At 46.1% G+C, this 13,471-nt stretch overlaps 1 protein-coding gene across 5 annotated transcripts in view; it reads left to right on the forward strand.

The window, feature by feature from the left end:
- The first annotated feature begins 411 nt into the window (after positions 1 to 411).
- slc4a11 (solute carrier family 4 member 11) overlaps positions 412 to 13,471 on the forward strand; it is a 64,080-nt gene continuing 51,020 nt past the window's right edge. For 2 of the 5 annotated variants that reach the window (XM_037977753.1, XM_037977755.1), the window contains exons 1-3: positions 412 to 1,417; positions 1,866 to 2,704; positions 6,435 to 6,575. Coding sequence is in view for 2 of the 5 variants with exons in the window: in XM_025010962.2 (XP_024866730.1) it covers positions 9,877 to 9,913 (37 nt within the window). In the remaining 3 variants the exon portion in view is untranslated. Of the gene's footprint in view, positions 1,418 to 1,865; positions 2,705 to 6,434; positions 6,576 to 9,785; positions 9,914 to 13,471 lie in introns of those variants that run through there. The other 3 variants (XM_025010962.2, XM_037977754.1, XM_037977756.1) reach the window with 2 other exon arrangements.

A 13,471-nucleotide genomic window follows, 5' to 3' on the forward strand; every position in this document is an offset into this window, starting at 1 on the left:
CTCCATTCTTCAGTCTTTCAGGTCTCCACTCCTCCAGGTCTCCAGTCTTTCAGGTCTTCACTACTCCAGGTCTCCAGTTCTCCATGTCTCGTCTTTAAGGTCTCCAGGTCTCCATTCTTCAGTCTTTCAGGTCTCCAGTCCTCCAGGTCTCCAGTCTTCCAGGTCTCCAGTTCTCCATGTCTCGTCTTTAAGGTCTCCAGGTCTCCATTCTTCAGTCTTTCAGGTCTCCAGTCCTCCAGGTCACCACTCCTCCAGTCTTTCAGGTCCATCCACTGGTTCATGAGATATTTTGCTAACAGAGCCGCAAACAGAAGAGACCTGTACCTGTTACAGATACTGGAGTGGTAGTAGCTGAGAGTCATCCCCTGGTGGCGGGTGACAAGCATTCCTTTATTATTTTATATGAGGATCCTGTCTCCTGAAACCAAACAGAAAGTAAAAATATTTAACATTTATTTAAAAATGAGAAATGTTACACAGAGAAGAACCGATAAGACATCAAACACCCAACATGGAGGCTTTGAACTTTGAAGCTAAACGGATTCTTTGCCGGCGGAGAACGTCTCCAGGCTGTTTTTCACGCTCAGGAAGATGAAGATGAAGGTTTCCTCACAGGTTCCCCCCCCCCCGATCAGGAACCCGCAGAAGGAGCCGGTGATTATTGTAACACCTCTCCCAGCAGCTCCAGCCTCACACAACCCCGCCATATGTCCGGGCTGGCTGCCGGCGAGCTTGACTCGCTGCCAGAGTTCTGATGCCATCTGGATTAGCTGTCGGCCAAGGAATCTGCTTCTGGCTTATTAGAGGAGCAGAGGAGCAGATGGGGGCTTCGCTCCGACCCGGAGAGGGAAGACCTGAGCCTCAGCCGGGCCTCCCAGACCCGAACCAAACCTCCGAGTTCCAGCATTCCTGATGAAGGGGAACGGAGAAGAGCTTGTTGTCAGGGTCCGTTCTTCATTGTCTGTGATCGCTCTGAAGTGTGACGCATCGAGAGCCAAACAGGAAGTAACAGATCCAGACAGAACCGACCCAAACCTTCAGCTCCTGAAGGACCAGAAGGTTTGATGGACCAGAGTCTGGAGACGGACTGCAGAGAACGTTCTGAAGAGGAGAACCTGAGAGACAAACCTTCAACAGGAGAACCACCACCCATCAGACCGGTGCCGGCCTCCTCCCACCGTCTAACCAGCACCGGCCTCCTCCCACCATCCGGAGGTGAAGCTCCTCCCAGACTGTGTGACATCATCGTAAAGCTCGGGGGTTCCTCTGGTGAAACATGGGGCTCCAGTTCCTCACAGCATCACTCCAGACCAAACCTGCTTCTTCTTCTGCTTCCATTTCCCCTGATAAACGCGGCGACAGGAACCTCCTCAGCGTCCTACAGCGGCCTGCCACAGCTGGCCCCGCCTCCTTCTAAGTTGGTAGCTCCGCCCACAATCAGCCCACAGAAACTCTAAAAACAAGTCGTTAAAGTTTGAAACCAGAGAAATGGACTCTGGAGGGTTTTATGATGATCTGTAACTAAAAGAAAAACCTGAAAACTAATTAATTTAATATTTTATTTCATTTCCTCTTTAAAGTTATTTGCTATAAACAAATTTACAGAGTTTACTTTATTCCAACTGTTTTCGGCTGAAATTTACCGTTTAAAAACAGTTTACTGGACTCAACAGTACCAGGAAATGACTGTAAATTATAAGTTTCTATATATTATTATTTATATATAACGCCATATTATGTTGTTGTTTCACTGCAGTATTCTTGTTGATTTTAAGGTTATTTACCCATAAATAGATTTACAGTTTAAAAGTTTCTGATCAGATTCTTCGGGTTAAATTCTGTATTTTCCTGTTTTTGTTTTTCAGCTTTGATTCTTCGTCAGGATTCATCAAACCTTCTCCGCTCTGAGACGGATCGGGCGTTTCATCTTCGGTTCTCTGTTTGACGAGGATGAAGACAGAATGAGTTCCTGTTTTCACTTTCATTTATACGATAAAAACCTGGTTCAGTTTTAACGAAGGCCGAGCTGCGACGGTCTGACAGAAGCAGCTTTATTGATCTCAGAAGAGCTGAAGCTGAATCAGGATCTTAACAGATAAACTTTAATAACTTTATCAAAAACAAACAAACATCAGTCTGATTTTAGCTCAATATCTGTAAATTTAGCAGTTAGAGCTGATTTTCTCTTGGTTTAAGGTTTTTAAAGGGCAGACATCTTGAATTTTTGACTCCAGAGATTATTTCTTATTTTATATTTTGCTAACAGACAGAAAGACAAACACAGACAGGCAAATACATGATTGCCTGCTGTTTGTAGCGTTGGGTAAAAACCTACGGTGAAATAAATAAAAAGCTGAAGAACTTTACAGAATAAATGTCTTTACTCTGTTGTTCTGATTTAAAATAAGAAATAAGTGAGATTATTTTAAAAACAAAAGAACTTTTAGTTTCACTGTGTTTCCTTCCCCGGGTCAGGTCGGGCCCGCGGGCCGTCTCTTGGTGAGCACCGGTCCCGCCAGTGGGCGTGGTTCCTGCTGCCTGCAACACCTGGTGATGTTCTGATGGTTCCTCCGAGCTGCTGGGCATGAGACGGACGGAAGAACTCAAGAAGAAGAAATTTAAAAATAATTAAAATGAATTTAATTTAAATGTTTCTGTTTCCTGAAGACATGAGAGCCTCGAGGAGACTCTGAGGTTACTGAAGGTAAGCTGCTGGTTCCCACTAACTACTGATACACTGGTTACTTAGCAACAAATAACTACTAATACACTGGTTACTTACCAACAAATTACTGCTAAACTGGTTAATTAGCAACAGATATCTACTGTTACACAAGTTAGCTACAGAACTACTGTTAAAAAGTTTAGCATCAAATAACTACCATCTTACAAGTTAATTAGCAACAAATTACTGCTACACATGTTAGTTAGAATCATAACTACTGCTAAACTGATTAGTTAGCAACACAACTACTGCTAAACAGGTTAACTAGCAACAAATTAGTACTGTTACACAAGTTAGCATCAAGTAACTTGGTAAACAGGTTAGTTAGCAACAACTACTGCTAAACAGGTAAGCAACAAATAACTGCTGTTAAACAGGTTAGTTAGCAAAAGATAACTACAGTTACAAAAGTTAGCAACAAATAACTACCATTATACAGGTTGGTTCTCAACAAAAATAAACAGTTAAACAATGAAGTTAGCAACAGATAACTATTGTTACACAGGTTAGTTAGCAACAAATGACTACTGGTAAATAGGTTAATTAGCAACAGATAACTACACTTACACAAGTTAGCATCAAATAACTACTGTTACACAGGTAAGTTAGTAACAGATAACTACTGTTAAACAGGTTAGTTAGCTGCCTGGTTTCAGTGACTCCATCAGGTTACTGATTTGTCAGAAAACAGTTTGATCATCTACAACTGGTTCATCTGGTTGAAGTTGTTGGTTTTCACTGGTAAACTCCAAATAAACTGCCTGCTGTTTTAACTAAGTCAGTCTGAGTTACCCTCACCTGATGGGAGGTTTAACTTAACCAGCTAATTCTAAACTATATCTAATCCTTCTTTAAGAGTCAGTTTAGTTTACTCTGGATTAGACTAGTTCACACAGGACTAAACTAATGTTAGTTTTCCTTTTTCCATTTATGCTGCCATCCTGAAATGTGGGTACGCACTCAGTGTAAACAAACGCTGCTTTTGAGGAATAAAACGAGAGGATTTTGTTTCCTGTCGGGTTCTTTTCAGCCTCGGTTCGTTAAACGGATAAAAGCGGCGTCTCTAAATCCTTCAGGTTCAGCATGTCCCTCACACCGTCCCTGCAGGTTTACCGCTTTTATTTTGAAATGAGAGATTGAAGACATGTCCTCTGTCTCTGTTCACGGAGGAATCGTCCCATCAGCGTGGTAGTTTACGATCCAGCTGATGCAGAACATCTAAAAACACTGACCCATTACAGCCAGAGGTTGTTTGTTGGTGAGACATCTCATGACGTCCCCAGAAGGAGACGGCTGGACGTGGACGTCAGTGGGAGGATGTCTCGTCACGCCACCGCAGTGAGAATCGCTGCGTTAAGATGTGAGAACCTCGTTCTCGGCTTGTAATTAGTTCTGTGGACAAACATGTCCCCACATGTCTCGGGTTTTATCTCCAGGAGGAAATAGGTCGTCTCCGTCTTCCTCTGAGACGAAACCGTCCAGTTATTCGTCCTGTTACCTTTTCATGCAGTTAACGCTTCACTTATTCTTGTATTTGGACCGTTCCGTGCAGCAGAACCACAGAACGGAAGCATGAGTGGGTTTGAGAACCAGGAGGAACCTTCAGAGCTGTTGGACGTTCTCCTGGAGTTCCCTTAAAACCCGTCCTGTTGGACGTCTTCCTCAGCTTCAGGTTCTCCGGATCAAAATCAGACGTTTGAAGGAAGAATCGTGACGAAGCTGAAGTACGACTCCTTCGGCTGTTTGACGGTCATCATGAATAATTTAATTCTTCTGAATTAATCCAAACGTTCGGCTCATTCAGGAGACGCCTGCTGAGACTTCAGGGCTTAACTTTGTTGACAAAGATTGTCCCCGTAGAAATACACAGAGATTTCTACAAAAATCTTCTTTTTAAAATGTTTTTTTTCCCAAAAAACTGCTTCTATTATTGTCTTTTTAGGCTACTTCTGGCTTTTAGCTAGCTTTTTGATACTTGGCTAGCATTTTGCTCTTTTAGGCTTTTAGCTCGTTTTTTGCTCTTTAAAAACAATGCTAAACACAGCTAGTGTTAGCTAGCATTTGGCTTCTGTTGGCTTTTAGCTAGTGTTCTGCTCATTGTTGCTTTTAGCTAGCATTCTCCACCCCTTAGCTTTCAGCTAGCGTTCTGCTTCACTTTACTTTTAGCTAATGTTCTACTATTCTTAGCTTTGAAATAGTTTTTAAATAGTGTTCTGCTCTGTTTAGCTTTTAGCTAGCATTCTGCTATTTTTTGGCTTTCAACTATCGTTCTACTATCCTTAGCTTTCAGCTAGCCTTCTGCTTCACTTAACCTTTAGCTAATGTTCTACAATTTTTAACTTTCAGCTAGCATTCTGCTCTGCTTAGCTTTCAGCTAGTATTCTGATCTTCTTAGCTTTTAGCTAGTGTTCTGCTCTTTTTAGCTTTCAGCTAGTGTTCTGGTTTTCTTAGCTTTCATCTAGCGTTCTGCTTCGCCTAACATTTAGCTAGTGTTTTGCTCTTCTTAGCTTTTAGCTAGTGTTCTGCTCTTTTTAGCTTTCAGCTAGTGTTCTGGTTTTCTTAGCTTTTAGCTAGCATTTTTCTTCCCTTAGTTTAGCTAGCATTCTGCTTTTCTTAGCTTTTAGCTAGTGTTCTGGTTCTCTTGGTTTTAAGCTAGCATTTAGCTTATCTCAGATTTCAGTTAGCATTCTACTCTTCCTAGCCTTCAGTTAGCATTCTGCTCTGCTTAGGTTTCAAATAGCTTTCAGCTAGCATTCTGCTCTCCATAGCTTTCAGCTAGCGTTCTGCTTCGCCTAACATTTAACTAGTGTTCTGGTTTTCTTGGCTTTCAGCTAGCATTTAGCTTATCTCAGATTTCAGCTAGCCTTCGGCTCTTTTCCTCTTCATCAGCTCAGCTTCGACTTCCTCAGCATACTTCGGCTGTGGTTCGGCTCTCACGTCTTTTCAGAGACAATGCGAGGCAGGAGACAGTTTGGGGGACAGGAAGTCCCACCCAGGGTTTGTCCACGGACCGAGTCTTTGATGTCTTCCTGTCGGAGCCGAGGCGCCCGCTGCAGCTTCCAGCTGTTTTCCAGCTGCCTGTGGGCGATCCGAACGTTCCACCGGCTGCGTTCAGGACCGGGACGTTTTCAGAAATGATCAGAAATAAAAAGTCTTCTGATCAAAGAGACGCTCAGATATTAATAACTCAAAGGACGAGTCGTCGTCTTTAATGCTAAAATAAAACTCCTGAACGTCAGGAAGGTCTGAGATCACAGCTAGCTGTTAGCTGACAGTTTATATAACAGACGGGCGAGCGTGTAGTTACCCTCGCCTGGGGGTTTGTGTCTGTCAGCAAAACATCTCAAACCGGTGCTTTAATTCAAGATGGCTGCCACAGCTAACGGACGTCAGAAAACCCAGAAATGGTTTTTAACTGGGGTCAGTTTTACAGATGTGGACTGAATACCTGGTGTGGTAGTAGCTGAGAGTCGTGCAGCGTGGCGGGCGATATGCATTCAGCTAATATAGGATTATTCCTCAGCTGTAAGGATGGGCGTTTCAGTTTAAGTTTGGATCTAAACATCCTGACGGGTTTTACAGGTAATATGGTCAGGTGTGTGTGTGTGTGTGTGTGGTCCTGATGGTGGAAGGACATCTGGACGCTCGCAGTAATCGAACTCAAGAAGAAGAAGACAAACCTAATCTTCATTTCCTCCCTCTTTTCCAGACATCATAATTGAAAAAGTGAAACCAGAAACCAGAGGAGCACATCTGGATCTGCCCAGCTGCTGCTCTCCAGTAGGGGGCAGTGTACACGTTCACCTGTCTGTTCCTGCTCAGGCTGGGGAGCGGCTGACGTTTGATCCAGGTGAGTTTGGGTTCTGATCACCTGGTGCTGTGTCCTTCTTGGTTTCTGTCTCCAGTGTTTTTCCTTCCATCCTCAGTCTTCACTCGGTTTTCTGCCCCGCCCACCTCCAGCTGTCAGTAATGAGTTTCACGCAGCTGTGCCCAATTACCGATCATCCTGTGTGTTTTAAAAGCCCGGTCTTCTCCTGGTTAATGCTTGTTGTCCTTCGTCCTTCCCTTGTACTCAGTCCTAGTTTTTGCTGCCTCTTTGTTTTTGTTTGTTTTTATTTAACATTTAATTGTTTATTGTTGTTTTTCACAGTTGTTTACATACAGAATGCATACGAACAATTTTCATTCGACTTTACATAGAACCTTTGCTTGGGAGTTGTTCCTCTTTTTAGCCTTTTTGTCTTGAATACTGTCCATTTCGTCCACTTTTCCTGAAGTCTCAGACAATGCGTCAGTTTTTTCATAATGTAGATTTCTTCTGGTATTCCAGTCCATTGTTCTTGAGTGGGGGGGGGTTCCACTTTTCCCCATTTCCTCGTTATAGCTTTCTTGTTTGCTATTAACATTATCTTAATCCGATACCTGTCTTTTACCCTGAGCTGGAGCTTGATAAAATTGCAAAGATGCATCACCCCGCTATTCATAGGAACGTCATATCCCAGAATCTCTTCCACAGCTTTGTGTATATTTTTCCAAAATTTACTCATTTTAGGACAGTTCCAGAATATGTGAGAATGATGGCCGCCACAGCTAATCAGTCTAAGCAACATGAGTGGATATAAGTCTGTTGGTTTTACAGATGTGTGGTCAGATCATTTCTCAGCTCCTTGATCTTTGAGCTCCAGCATGAACGGCGGCGGGCGATATGCATTCGCCAGGGGTAGCGAGCAGCGTTTGACCTGAAGCGACCTGCAGACGTGCGCTGACGGCCGCGGTCACCTGCGTCGCGTCAGTCTCCCTCAGCCGGTTTTTTCCTCGGAGGACATAATCAAGTTTCTCTTCCTCAAATTAAATCTGGAGCTGGTTTGTGACCTGAAATATGCCCCCGTCCCCGCGGCGGTACGTCCAGCTCCGTGCTAAACATTTCTACACACACACACACACACACAGGAATACGCACACACACACACACAGATATGTGGATAAAACAGGAAATAGGTAAAAATGAACCCGGCTGGGTAACGAGGACTTCTTCCTCGCTCCTCTCAGTTATTCCCACGTTTTTATCATCTCTGTGGCAGAAAATAAAAAATCTAACAGCCTCAGCTCCTGTTGCAGAGAAGCTGGCAGACACACTCCGAGAGACAAAATGGACGCCTACGCAAAGCCGTAAAGACAGGAGAGACGGAGAAGGAAGCAGGTTGTCCCCGGTCGGCAGGAGGGGACAGGATTCCCTCCCTGAGTGATGACTCACTCAGGTAATAGCTGGCAGAGACACCGGGACCGCGGCGCCCTGAAAGCCGGGTCGTTTTAGTTTTTAAAAAAATAAAAAGCTAATAAGTTTACGAGCGCGGACGTTTCGGCAGGGAGGGGGGTTTGACATCTGGCACAAGGACAAAAGGGACAGCAGCTCAGCCGTTACTGTACCGGACTACAAATCACCAGCTGGCCTCTCCTCTGAAAAACACGCCCAGCAAGGCGGGCGATCATGTTCTTCATTCGTCTCTTTCCAGCAGATAAAATCACCAAACGAACTGGATGCACATCTGTTACCGTTAGGAGCCAGCCAGTTCAAGATGGCCGCCACAGCTAAACCACCTTAACAAACACTGCTGTGGGTGTGGTAGTAGCTGAGAGTCATTCAGAGTGGCGGCGGGCGACATGCATTCCTTCAATCTCAACTCTCAGATTATAATCCCTGGAGGACCTGTGGATTCAATCCCATTCAAGATGGCTGCTAAAGCCAATCAACCATTGGTTAGAAGTTGGTCAGTTTTAGAGGTACTGATATCGACCAACAGAAGGTTGTTATAGTCTGAAACTCCATGTAAGGCAGCAGGCAACATGCATTCCTTCACTGACTGCTTGGCCTTTTCGTCCATCTGTGTCCCCTGCCCGTCCTCCTGTGTCCCCTGCCTGTCCTCCTGACTCCGTGTTGCTGTTTGTTGTCTTTCTGTGGCTCGGAGAGGAAGTTCATTTGTGTGTGAGGGGAGGGGTTTGACTTCCTCATTTGTATGAATTTAAACACTGGACAAAGATCCGGTTCTGGTTCTGGAGCTTCACGGACCCTGACAGAAAAGGGTTTCTGTCGATTTGACTTTATGTAAAACTGGAAGCTCTTCCCTGAGTCCCGACACGCAGCCGAAACCAGATGTTTACATACACCTTCATCAAACAAAAACACAGAACTGGTTTCCTCTCTCTGCCTGACGCTGAATCGGATTAAACCAGAACCAGATCCTGGTTCTGGTGACTCAGAACCAGGATCTGGTTCTTTCAGGCCTGATCCAAACCTCCTGACCACAGGGGAGGGTTTGGACTTGGATGGAGCAGGAAATCCAGAGTTTGGACTTCAGAGTCAACTCTGTTTTCACCACGACTGACAGAAGCAACGTCCCCGTCCCTGCAGACGAGCCGTCCATCTGTCCATCCGTTCCTCCGTCCATTCATCCATCCGTCCGTCCATCCATCCGTCCATACATCCGTCCATCCATCCATCCATCCATCCATCCATCCATCCGTCCATCTCATGTTTGAAGCCAACACTGAGAACATTGATGGAAACTTAATCCTAAAATTCTCTGATTTTTAAGACATTTAACAAACATCAGATGTGAACCAGGGAGGGTTCAGTTTGGACATCTTTGTCCTCACACAGCATCAAACATCTGGCTCAGCTGGAGCACGTTCTCACATTCAGAGCTCCTACATGTTTGTTTTCTCCTGACTTTCTTCTCATTTCTGCGTTTTGTTTTTGTTTCAAACCCAGCAGCTCCTGGATTAGTTCCCGCCGCAGACCGGGTCCCGAGCGGGTCGGGTCAGATTCGGCGGCCGACGGGACGGCGTGTTTGCTGGTTTTGTTTTTGCGGAGGGAGGCGCGTCTTGTCGTGAGGCTTCTGCCGAGGAATAAAGATGCTGAATAATAAAACGACGGCACTAAGACCCAGCGGCGGCAGGCGGGCGGGCGGGCGAAGTGAGGCTGAGTCACTGCATGTGTCTGAGCAGCAGTCAGAAACCGAACACGGCAAGGCAGAGCAGAGGTGTTCTCCACACACTCACATCAGCACCGGAGAACATGATGGGTTGATTCTGGGAGGGGGGGCTGGGGGGGTTGGGATTGGAAGAGAGCATCCGCCACCACTTGCTCAGCCATGGAGACCAACAAAGTTCTTCATTTCGTGCCTTCAGGTAAGTGAAGAAACGCTCTGAGGTGTCAGCTGCTGGCGGGGAGAAACCTTGGGGTTCCCTGCCAGGTGAAAACTAACCCCCCCCCCCCTCTCCCTGCTGCACTCTGAAGGACAGCGGATGATTTCCTTCCTCCGGTCGCTCTCGTGTGTTTGTTCATTTTCAGCTTGGCACAGACAGGAAAACAGCTTCTTTCTTTTTCAGTTCAGCTCTTTGGAAGAAACAGGTTGTGTGTGTGTGTGAGTGTGTGTGTGAGTGTGTGTGTGGCCATAATTGATCCGTTCAGGAACCAAACAGTTGCAGATGCAGGTGTACCTGTGGGGAGCATCAGACTGACGCTGTGTGGCAGAATGTGCAGAGACACACTGAACCCTGTCTCACCTGTGTGAGGACAGATTAGTCCCCCGTGTCCCCTGTGTCCCCCCCCCTCAAATGAAAGTCCTCTGAGAGTCCATTTGGGGGTGCAGCCGATCGTGCTTCTCTACATGTGTGAGAGAACGATACGACGGGAGCAAAGAGTGAACCTCAGCTTCAGCTGCGGCTCGTCGGTTGGAGTTCTGGGGGGGTTCTCTCCAACGACCTCCCAGAGTGCGGGTCCAGTCGTGATGGACGCCGCCGGGGTCCTCGTCCTCTGAAGACTCGTCTGCCAGGAAGCCGATTAGGTGGAGGTGACAGATGTGATCTCCTGCATCAGAACGATTTGTTGCACGAGAACAAAAAAAAGAAGAAGAAGCTGATTCTTCTGGTTCTTCTTTGAGTTCTCCAACTTGACCTTGGCTTCAAGCGTCACCGTTACTGAAACAAACCGGGAGTTCAATTCCCGGAACGCGCCGACTTTCTCTGGATTTTTCGACGGAGCTGGAACACGATGTCCAACGAGCGGCTCGGCCTGGAATGAGAGCCGGAACGCCGGGCAGAGCTGCCGCCGCCTCCGTCAGGAGAGGTCAGAACGTACAACCATGATGTCTGACGGCTGCAGCGTCGCCGGCGCCGGGTTCGGTTCTGACTGGTGATATCTGTCTGTTAGCAAAATATCTCGAGAACTACTGAGCGGATTTTAATGAAACTTGCACAAAGTCAACCTGATTCAAGATGGCCGCCACAGCTTATCAAACTTGGCAAACACAAAATGGCTATAAGTCGGTCAGTTTTACAGATGTTGAGCTGAGATTTGGTGTGGTAGTAGCTGAGGCTGATCCCTGACGTTTACTCTGAGCTCTAACTGGAAACCTGTTAGCGAAATATCTCCACAACCACTGGACAGATTTTCATAAAACTCACAGGAAGTAATTATCAGACGAAACGCTACAGCTGATTAACTTCTGGAGTCAGGAACTGATTCAAGATGGCCGCCACAGCCAGCTGATCTTAGAAAACACGACCCTGGAACTGGGTGTGGTAGTAGCTGAGAGTCGTTGACGACAGACGGGTACGAGTTGTTAGATTCAAGGTTTGAGTGTAAATCTTGATGTTCCTTCAGGAGATGGTAGAACTTTAACTTTAAGTGGACGTGAAGGCGTTTATAGATTTTATTTACAAACCTTTTCCTGTGATTCTGGGTCCAATCAGAGACCAGAAATCTCCATCTTCCTCCTCCTTTGTTTACCTGGAAGTGGAACAGGTAAACAAAGGGAACCATGGCATGGTTTCTGTTGGGTGGTTAATAATCGTTCATGACTCAGTCCTCCTCACATCATTTGTCTAATTTCATTTGGTTTGATGTTTTTCGTGGCTCCGGGTCAGTTTTTTGTGTTTTTTGCAGCTGTGGTCGCTTCGTACCCGGACCGTCTGCCTCGGTTGCTGATTTTGTCTCTTTTGGAGACTCGTCTCCCTGAACTCCGCAGCTCGGTCATAAAACCGTACTCTTGGCCGCGCACATTATTGTGCTGTCCACATCGTACCCACATTAGCAGCTGCCCTCTCACATTTGTAATCATTATTAATATTTACTGAGAACGTTTCGTGAGAGTCTGGAGACTCGTGAGCTCCAGCTGGTCGCTAACAGTCTAGACGCCGCCGCCGTTAGCGTTAGCAGCAACAACCGGGTTCACAACCTTCGTATATAAAAACAGCAGAGAAGCTGAAGTCTGGCTTCCAAAGCAGGGGAGACGCTTACTGTTCCGTCGTGTCTTTGCTCCGGGCGCCGCCATCAGCTGTCCGGGCGCCGCGCCGCCACACGTCACCGTTCATGGTTGATCCTGAGCAGAGATGTGAGAACCAAATGGTACCCTGTTGGTACAAACATCATCTGATGGAAGTAAAAAAGCTGAGGACCAGCTGAGGCTGGGTCTGAAGTCGTGACCATAAAATAATTTTATTTATTAATAATTTATAAACGTACGCCCGGTCAGCTGACGATTAGAACCCCTTTGTCAGAACTGGATGTACCTGCGGTTCGATCCGAGTGTTTTATCGACTGTCTCAAAGTTTTTATGGAGGAGGATCCGTCCCGACTCTGCGAGTGAAAACCGGCCAATCAGAGCCCGCGGTGTCCGAAAACATCAACATGGACGCTTCGTAGTGGCGCCGCGAATTAGTAGTTCGACCGTGTGGAAGTGGAGGTGTGTGAGGAAGAAGATGGATGACGCGTGTGTGTGTGTGTGTGCGCTCGCTGTGGATGTGACAGTGATCTCTGATCAGTATTCACCGCTGGCAAACAGAACTTAGAAGCTCCAGCCTCTGAGCACAGCCATCTGGGCAAAGGAGAAATGCACATCTCCACACACACACACACACACACACACACCATTATAAAAAACACCTTTGCATGAGGCATGACAAGTCAGCCACACATTCAGACGCTTCACATGAAGCCATCTGTTGGAGCAGAAGCTCACCTGTGTCAGGTGTTATCCACACGTCCTGCAGGCGGGCGATCATGTTTCTGCCTCTGACTGCCTGTTAGCCAAATATCTCACCAACCAGGGGATGGATTTTAACGAAACCCTTGGAAAGTGATCATTAGGCGTCAGACACAGTCGTAGCTGAGAGAGCTGACAGGAAGTGGAGTCATTTCTGTTCGTCTGTTAGCGAAATATCTGGACAGATTTGTGTGAAACTTGCTGGATGAGCGTCTAAAACTGACTCAGGTTTTTGGACTCGACCCCAGTTGGATTAAAAAGGTGTTTGGATCGCAGCGAAACAAGATGGCTGCCGTGACGCCACTTTCGGTGCTCGCCAAACAGGAAGCCAGAGTCTGGGAGCTGGCGGCGTCTTCGACGTGTCGCTGCAGGTTCGAAACAATCACTGCAACAAACTGAAATCAGCTTTAATCAGTCCCTCCAGGATTTCATGGGCATTTTTTTTTTTTGCTAAAATCAATAAAAACCATAACTTTTAATATATAAACCAAAAATCCTTCCTAGTTTTGTAAGATAATTCCCAACAAACATTGACATTCTCAAAAGGAGCTTTATTTGAGAACTTTGATAGCTTCTAAACTGACATTCATGAGCATTTCTGGATTGTCCCTGGTCTGCAGCTCTCCTCACATGTTTTGCAGACACAAAGTGTTTGTCGATGCGTTTATGTTCCATGATTACACTGCAGGACGTGCAAAAC

Source organism: Kryptolebias marmoratus, linkage group LG10 (genome assembly GCF_001649575.2).
Source record: "Kryptolebias marmoratus isolate JLee-2015 linkage group LG10, ASM164957v2, whole genome shotgun sequence".
NCBI classification, from domain to species: Eukaryota; Metazoa; Chordata; class Actinopteri; order Cyprinodontiformes; family Rivulidae; genus Kryptolebias; species Kryptolebias marmoratus.